Here is a 9,551-nt window from a genome sequence, read left to right as displayed (position 1 = left end):
ATCCGACGATTGACTCAGCCAAAACACAGGATAATCCGTTGGTCCGGGGTCCCATCTTGGAGGCCGAGGGTGACGTCATCAAATGGTTATAACGCTTCCAAGCCTAATTGGTTGAATCACCGACGTGCTAAATCGTTTTATTGGCTCGATGCAATGAGGGGGGGGACACTCTGGGTGTGTCCATAGGGGCGAAGCGTTGCTTGACATTCCTTACCGTCGTCGACCCTGTGGATGTGTCTAATCCATACAGAATCTGTTAACAGTACATTTGCTAGACTCTGTTAACGGTCTCCCGTTGGAAATCACGTAAGCCATAACGGTTGCATGCCTGTTTATCTGTTTATGAACGGGATTATCATTCAGTATCTAGTATCATTCACTGTTCCTGAGGCTTTAGGATTTCTGTTTCTTCGTGCCATCAGAGAGAGAGAGAGAGAGAGAGAGAGAGAGAGAGAGAGAGAGAGAGAGAAGAGAGAGAGAGAGATGATGATCATCATAGTGAATAGTTTACTGAAGCTGTTAGTTACCGTGGTGTGAGCCGCCGTGGTGGGATGGTCAGGGTGGCTGGATGTGATGTCTGCGAGTACCCAGGATCGAAAACAGGGACTGGTGTCTGGCCCACAGCCAACCCAAGCTGTTCAGCTTCTCCTTTGAAGTTGGGTGGATGAATGGGTACCTGGTGTGCTCTCTCTCTCTCTCTCTCTCTCTCTCTCTCTCTCTCTCTCTCTCTCTCTCTCTCTCTCTCTCTCTCTCTCAGACCATACACACCTACTCCTTCCTACATACCCTAACCCCACACCGCCCCATTACTTCCCCATCACTCCATATCATCCACCCTACCATCACCATCCACCCTCTTTCCCCTCCTCCTCCTCCTCCTGCTCTCCCATCGTGTCCCCCCATCGCCCCCATCACCCATCACCGCCCCATGAGAGCATCACACCCGCCGTGTGGGGGTTTTATGGGGTAAGGTTCAGGGCCTTGTAGGCGGAGTCATTATACATTTCACAGTCACTTGTGGGTGGAGCGTAAACAGATTCCTTCTGACTTATTGTTGAGGATGGGGAGGTTAGTGTGAGGAGGGGAGGTTCCTGGGGAGGTTAGCGTGAGGAGGAGAAGCTCCTTGGGAGGTTAGAGTGAGGAGGAGAGGCTCCTGGGGAGGTTAGAATGAGGAGGAGAAACTCCTGGGGAGGTTAGAGTGAGGAGGAGAAGCTCCTGGGGAGGTTAGAGTGAGGAGGAGAAGCTCCTGGGGAGGTTAGAGTGAGGAGGGAGACTCCTGGGGAGGTTAGAGTGAGGAGGAGAAGCTCCTGGGGAGGTTAGAGTGAGGAGGAGAAGCTCCTGGGGAGGTTAGAGTGAGGAGGAGAAGCTCCTGGGGAGGTTAGAGTGAGGAGGGAGACTCCTGGGACGTTGGAATTGGGAGAGGAAGTATTTGTGGAGGATAGGGTGGTGGGGAGAATGGGAGTAGAGTATGGGGTGGTGGTAAGAGAGAGAGAGAGAGAGAGAGAGAGAGAGAGAGAGAGAGAGAGAGAGAGAGAGAGAGAGAGAGAGAGAGAGAGAGAGAGAGAGATGACCAGGACCATCCATTATTCATCATGGCCCACGCTGGAACCTCCCCAGGCCCCGGGAGCAACACAGTTTATGGGGAGAAGAAAAAGATAATTCTTACCCATAAACTTTATGGTCGGTATCTACCCCAGGTTTCTACGGGGAGGGGGAATCATTTTCCTTCTATTTCAGGTTTCTAGAGCGTGTCTATCAACCCCAGGATTTAGAAAGAGGGGAGGACTTTGCCTTCTCAGGTTTCTAAGGCATTTCCATCTATCCAAGATTTCTAAGGATATGGGTTTCTAAGTTATTTTGATCTATCCCAGATACTCTCTCTCTCTCTCCCTCCCCACAGTTCTCTCCCCAGGCTGGGGAATCTCTCCCCCTCTGTAATCACCGCCTCGCTACACCTGGCTGCCTCTACAATGGGATTACCGGATTTTTCTATTTAATGGCGTTGGATTACATCACACACGACTGTAGTACGACGCGGGGTTTCCTCCCCCCCCCCCACCCCCCTCACGACACAGGATTGGACGCAGATCTGAAACCACTCGGGGGGGGGGAGAGGGGGAACCTTCGTACCCCTTCTTCTTCCTCTCCCCGTCCCCCTCACCCTTCGCTCAGGGAGGCCCCCCCCCAGTTTTAACATCCCCCCCCCTCTCTCTCTCTCTCTCTCTCTCTCTCTCTCTCTCTCTCTCTCTCTCTCTCTCTCTCTCTCTCTCTCTCTCTCTCTCTCTCTCATACTATAAAAAAGACCAACTTCTACAATAACAGAGTAACTGTTTATAAAATGCTTTTTAGAATATCGAAATATTGATATTCATTATATACATACCTTCAATATTATACATACATTTTTTTCCACGTACCAATATCATATGTAAATGAAATTTGATCGGGTTGAACGCCTAGTTTTTCAGAATTTCATCTTTATATAAGTACATACATAGATCACCTGGAAACCTAGGTGACAGCGGGGTTTAATCCCAAGTGAATAATGATGCAAATCTATCAGAGGATTAGTGTGGGAAACTGGGATTAATTAACAAATATAAATGATGATGATAACAATGATAATAATGACAATAATAATGATGATGATGATAATGATAATAATAATAATAATGATAATAATGATAATGATGATAATGATAATAATAATAATAATAATAATAATAATAATAATAATAATAATGATAATAATAATAATAATAATGATAATGATTATAATAATAATAATAATAATAATAATGATAATAATAATGATAATATATCGGTACATGTAATGTCGTGATGGATGGTGTACAGAGCAAGAACAAGATGTGATTCTCATACGTCTAGGGAGTGTGGTTTCCCTCATACGTCTAGGGAGTGTGGTTTCCCTCATACGTCTAGGGAGTGTGGTTTCAGATGTACGTACATCTAGAGGAGTGGTGTTGGGAGGGTGGCTGTGAGGATCTGTACTTACAGGTTGCTTTTGTGAGGCAGGGGTAAAATCTCTTATCTCTACTAGGGGATTGGTGGTCGGTCCGCTATACAACGGTCTGGGTGGGAGGGGTCCAATGTTAGTGCAAAAAAAAAAGGGCGAGTGATGTGCAGGGTTGAGGTGGGATTGCACAGGAAAGATGATTTTTTCTTTTTCGTTGTAAAGATGTTGAGTTTTTGTGGTAGTTCGGCAGCCATTAATTGTTCTGGGTGCTCTTGTTTGTGTGGTTTGCAGTAGGTGATACGTGGGTAATATATATATATATATATATATATATATATATATATATATATATATATATATATATATATATATATATACATATGCACCACATACAAAGAGCGTGAGTGCATGAGTATATTAAATAAATTTATTATATAAATTATGACAAGAATAGCAGCCGTGCATACACCTTTGCATTCTAGTAATGCCTAATTAGGGAGCTGGGTAAAGGGTGGAGTTATTAAGTGGTGCAATTATCCTGGTGAGGCGTGGTGCGTCACGTGACGAGGGTACGTACCGTCATGTACGGTACAGTGTGTGTGTGTGTGTGTGTGTGTGTGTGTGTGTGTGTGTGTGTGTGTGTGTGTTGCCTTTAATGGATAACATTAGCTCACAGGTGAGAGATACATTAAGTTTTATTGGTCATTGATAATTGGCTTCTGGATCTTTTCTTGCATTGGTGTTTGTGTGGTGGGTATGTGGGGCGGTGTGGGGGTAAAAAGGGGATGTAGGTGTCACGACGGGCGTGGTGGGCGGCATGACGGGCTTGGCTGGTGGTAGGACGGGCGTGGTGGGCGGCAAGACGGGCTTGGTGGGCGACAGGACGGGCGTGGTGGGCGGCATGGTGGGCGGCTGGCTCTGCTCGGATGGTCCAGAGTGACCATATAATTACCGGCCATACATCTGCCGGCAGAGCAGCGTCCCTGGCCGGTTATCTGATTGGCTTGACGTGTGGCGCCGGGTACCGAGGCTGACACTAGGCGTGGTGATGTGTGGCCTCAACCACACCCACCCACGCCCACGCCCACACCACCACCCCACTCCCCAACACACACTCACCACACACCCCGTCATTACCCATGATGTATATATATATATATAAGATCAGGTAACATAGATCTCGAGGAGTTAATGTTAACAAAGGAATTTTCTTTTGCCCTTTCCAGATCAAGATTTGGTTCCAGAACCGACGCAGCAAATACAAGAAGCTCATGAAGGCGGCGCAGAGTGGCAGCGGGCCCAGCACGCCCATGGGGGCCCCTATAACCCCTGGCTCCCCCTTGGGAGGGTCCCCACTTGAGGGCTCCTCCCCCCTGGGACAGCCACTACCGTCCTCCACGCCCCAGAGCATCTCTCCGGCCCCGCCCACCGCCCAGAGCCCGCCCTCCACCCACCCATACCCCGGCATGGCCACCCCCAGCACACCCCACGGGGGCGGCGGCCCTTCCTCCCAGGGGACCTCACCCTCGGGGCCCTCACAGTCCTCACAGCAGCAGGGGCAGCAGCAGGGACAACAGCAGCAGCAGTCGCAGCAGCAGTCACAGCAGCAGACGTCACAGCAACAGTCGAGCCACACTCCGTCGTCGCAGGCGGCGTCCTCGGTGAGCGACCACCTGCCGCCGCCACTGCCCTCCTCCCTGCCGCCCTCCGCCTCCTCCCCGGGCCTCGCCGCCCACCACTGGGGAGACATGAAGCCACCCGTCTCCATGCCCTACATGTACTCCTGGTATGCTGCCGACAACCAGCATAACCTCCTCACCTAAACACGCCCCTCTGCCGCTCAGACTCCAGCCCCAAGATGCACCAGGGGACTAGTCTCCAGCCGCCCATTCGCTACAGACAGCCGCCCCTCCCTACTGGGCGGGATGGTCCCCCCTTATCCACCCACTTCGGTACCCAGGGCCAACGGTGACCTCGAAGAACGGTACTGTACTGGGCGGGGGACTCGTCGAAGTTGGCGACACATTACGACGCTGGGTGACTCCCGTCCCGTGTATGTGTGTGTGTGTGTGTGTGCGTGTGTATGTAGGGCCGTTAAACGTCTGATAGAGTGAGATTTACCTGAGCTTGGCGTAGAAATAAGCGTGTACTCATCTCGCCGAAGGTGACGCCAGCGTGAGTCTCAACAGTCACCATTACCAAAGATTCAGTTCTATCGTACATAAGTCACTTCGAGTCCTTTTCTGCCTCCCTCTTCCTCCACATCGAAGTAACAGACTACAGTGATCTCGATGTTATGAAGGCCCATCCTCGCCACATCCACTTCCAGGAATCCTCTTTCTCCTCCTCCTCCTCCTCCTCTCCCCTGAACCTCCCCTCTCCGTCAACAGGGGTGCTGATAATGGACGAGGTGTCTTGCCAGCTCTCTAAGGTGAGGGACAACAGTGCTCTTCTCAATCAGGGAACAGTGACGGACAGCCAGAGTCTCCACGGCCTGATGTGGTATGTGTCCTGAAGGAGACGGCAAAGTGAAACAAACTGTGTGAAGAGAAACAAACTGTGTTGTGTGGTACATTGACAATCATAATGGTAATGTTCCCTTCCCATGAGGTACATGCGTTCTGGAGACGACCATGGACCTACATGTGTCTCAGTGTACATTGTACTGGTGGTGCTAGTGCGGTGTACGGAGTGTACATTGTGCTAGTGAGGTGTGCATGTGCATGTGATCATGTGGTGATGCGTACAAAGGTTTTACTTTTTTTCCCCCTTTCTCATTTAGCTTAGACAATCGTGTCTGAAGTAAGCGTCTGTGGACAGAAGGAAAGTGATGGTGATGTGTACAATTCTCTATTGATTAAGAAATTGTTAAGCTTTAATATCTGGAGGAAGTGATCTTCTCTCCATATATATCACACACGGATGAGGACACATCTCTCGCTAGGGAAATATGATGAACATACGTCCCTCGTTAGGGATATGTGATGAACATACGTCTCTCGCTGGGGAGAAACACTGACTGTGGATTCAGAATCCCAGGAAGAGAGACAAAATATCTCCCTCGTTTCTTTCTAAGTAAGTTACTGGTCGAGACCAGGAGAACCCAGCCCCTCCCTTCCCCAGCAGCGCTTAGTAAACGACCCACTCCCTCTCGAAGCATGTCTGACCAGAGCCAATGGGAATCCTCCATTGATCAAAAACCAAATCAGAGTTTACTCCTCAGAGACGAATCGAGGTGATTACCTTCTTACTTCACTCAAGAACAAATTTGAATATTTCTAAGAAAAATGTGCATTTCGACTCAGTTCTTTTAAGAAAAGGATTCCATTTTCCCGTACCTCAACTTTCCATTGACTCGTCTCTCTTCTTCAGACAAGAATCGAGGTTCCTTCGACCCCTCCCCCCTTGGCTCTGGTTAACTGCTGTATCTCGGTGAATTGGGTAATGCTCCACCACCCAACCCTCTCCCCCCCTCCATCCCTTCTTCTACCCCCCCCATCTTACCCTACCCATATCCCCCTCACCCCCCCCACATCTTGATTTCGTTCCCTCGTTGCTTGCTGCTTCATTAGGATCAATATACGTGGCGTTTGGTATTGGTTGGTATGTACAGAGCAGCGAGAATTTATAGAAAATCTCTGTGGAAAACAGATAAATGAATAATAATAACCCCCTCCCCCAATCATTGATGAAGGAATGAATGAAGGTGAATGGTACTCATATCTTTGGACAATCTGATGTTGACGCGTCAGAATGTCATAGGGAGAAATATCTTTTTTCGGATGGTCTTCAGATGCCGAGCTTCGGTCAATGTTCTGGGCGAGTATAACACCCGTATTATATTCCCTCAGAATATCTTAGACATATCATGTTAAGGTAGACTCGGTCAACGTTGCAGACAGGAACTGTTATATGGATCCAACACGAAAGGGAAATGAAAGCTATTAGGCCATACCAACACAAGGGTGACACTAATCCCAGAGACTGACCCACTGCGGATTAATGAATCATTAGCAGGCTGGCGGCTGGTGGGGATTAATACAGCTATTGTGCTTTACGCCTGGCCAACTGGGTGAGCTACAACGCGCGTCCATCTGCCCGCACCAGGGATCGAACCCAGGCAAGTGCGTTCGTTGTCAGCGAACCTGACCACCATACCAACGATATATATATATATATATATATATATATATATATATATATATATATATATATATATATATATATATATATATATATATATATATATATATTTAACAATATTTCCAGAAATATATGATATATCAATCAACGTTGGATTTCCTAATAATTTTCCTCTCCCAAAACGTGTTAAAACTGTAATGATACAACAATGCAATGTGTTGACTTCTTATTGTATCAACGTCATTGCTACAATTCGTGGGCTTCATACAGTATTTACGTCATCAATGCAATATGTAGGTTTCATGCTGTATTTACATCATCAATACAGTATGTGGGCTTCATATTGTATTGACATCATCAATACAGTATGTGGGTTTCATATTGTATTGACATCATCAATACAGTGTGCTTGATTAGAATATTTACATTTTTTGAGATGTGTGTAAGTTCTATGTACAGTAAATAATGGAAATGTGATGCTTATATGATCAGAAAACATATCGACGTTTCCTATGTTTTCCTCCCACTTGTTTAGAAGATAATTTGATAGGATAGATAATTCTGGTTCATGTTCAGTAATTAAAGAAAATGAAATAGGAATCACTGGTACTTAAGTACATACATCGCGCGCCCAAGATACATTTTCCAATGGCTCTTACGTTTTCTTCGTCCCCTGATTTCTTTTTCTAACGATCCCTACATTACGTTTTCGTCGAAGAAACAAGTCTGCAGTCAGAACATTTTGATCGGGAAATTTCCCAAACGGTTGATGAATATCTTACCAGCCTAGAATTGGAATCTTTATATACATACACAAATTTTTTCTCTGGGTTGATGATGTATATTTAAGGGGAAAAGAAATGTGTTGTAACCTTACCAAACGCTGCAAGTATCCGTAGTATTAGTCTCCAGTGTCCATCACGCCACAGGTGATGATACTATTGTGCTGTAAAGATGATTTTTTTCCCAGTTTTTTTTTTTGTCTTGATGAGATTTGATGACCAAGGGAAGAAAAATTTTCCCCTCCCCCCCCTTCTGTTGTAGATTTTTTCCCTGAATTGAAGATTTGGTTTTTTTTCCCTTTTGTGAATTTTTTCCCCTCTGCTGAAGATTTTCCTCCCCTGTATCGGAATATTTTTCCCTGTATAAAGAATTATTTTCCTATGTTGGGGATTTTTCTTTCCCCATTATTGGGATATTTCCCTCTGTATTATGGGACAGTTTTCGATATATTTATGATATTAGATGATGAATCAATAATCTGATTTGATTTTATTCGTTTATCATTTGTTAATATAAAGTTCAAAGTTAATGTTAGTACATCAACATAACGATTGTCATAAATGAATCTGTTAATCATAACATTTATGTATGTTTCATATGTTAAAATGTTCAATAAATCCGGTTTACTTAGGTATGCCCAAATCCGTTCCCCTACTGTGTCATTCCTTTAAGCAAATGATAATTTCCTTGATAATTCAGCCTCCTATATTAACAGACTGTTTGAAATAATTCAACAAATATTTTTCAAAAGAAAAATTATATTTTGTTTTTTGTTTCTAGTTTGATGAATAACATTAAGTGTTGTTTACAATTTCATCTTAGGATTTCTTGTGTTCTTTTATTTCCCGCAGGACAGCAATTCTCATCCTGGCAATATGAAGTTTTAAATGGTAGTAATGAGAATGTTTAAATCGCTGTATATATATTAATATCCAATAATGTCCAACCATTTGGTGTCTCCACTGTGAGATGTGACTGTAATGTTGACAATTAAATGAGAGAAAACTATTTTGGTGTTTATTTCTGCTATGATAAAAATTGTTATTAATTGATATATGATTTGTTGACAAAAGTATGCAAGCTGTCTATATATATATATATATATATATATATATATATATATATATATATATATATATATATATATATATATATATATATATATATATATATATATATATATACAAACTGTAAGCTGTAAGTGACTGGAAAAAGCAAGTCCAAAAAAGTAGAATATATTATGAAAACTAATGTCAAGAATAACGCCAAAATTTAGACCAAAATACAATAACAAAATATTATACCAAAAAATTTATTCGAAAAATGTACGTGTGAGGCTACAGCAACTGACGGAGGTAATAGTTATATAAGAAAGATACTAAGTCTTGCTCAGATAGATAGGAAAAGATAAATCTAGATAATTCAAATGACTATACTGGGCTCCAAATTAAGTGAAATTAGGAGCCTGAATAACAACACTTACAGCAAAGTAATCAGCCACAAATATAATACTTTGTGATTACTTATGTCGTCTATGCTGTCTGAATTGGGGTGATAGATCAGAAAATACTGCAAATACAATGCACGACATTGTATATATATATATATATATATATATATATATATATATATATATATATATATATAT

The 9,551-nt window shown here is 44.0% G+C and overlaps 1 protein-coding gene across 3 annotated transcripts in view; it reads left to right on the top strand.

Annotated features, from left to right (window-relative positions):
* LOC139747490 (uncharacterized) overlaps positions 1-8,911 on the top strand; it is a 78,002-nt gene extending 69,091 nt beyond the window's left edge. For all 3 annotated transcript variants that reach the window (XM_071659875.1, XM_071659877.1, XM_071659876.1), the window contains one exon: positions 4,204-8,911. In XM_071659875.1, coding sequence (XP_071515976.1) covers positions 4,204-4,800 — 597 coding nt within the window. In that variant the 3' untranslated portion in view covers positions 4,801-8,911. The remainder of the gene's footprint in view (positions 1-4,203) is intronic.
* The last annotated feature ends 640 nt before the right edge of the window (positions 8,912-9,551 follow it).

Source organism: Panulirus ornatus, chromosome 68 (genome assembly GCF_036320965.1).
Source record: "Panulirus ornatus isolate Po-2019 chromosome 68, ASM3632096v1, whole genome shotgun sequence".
NCBI lineage: Eukaryota > Metazoa > Arthropoda > Malacostraca > Decapoda > Palinuridae > Panulirus > Panulirus ornatus.
Note: the sequence above shows the minus strand (reverse complement) of the source record. Positions and strands in the feature narration are given on the sequence as shown.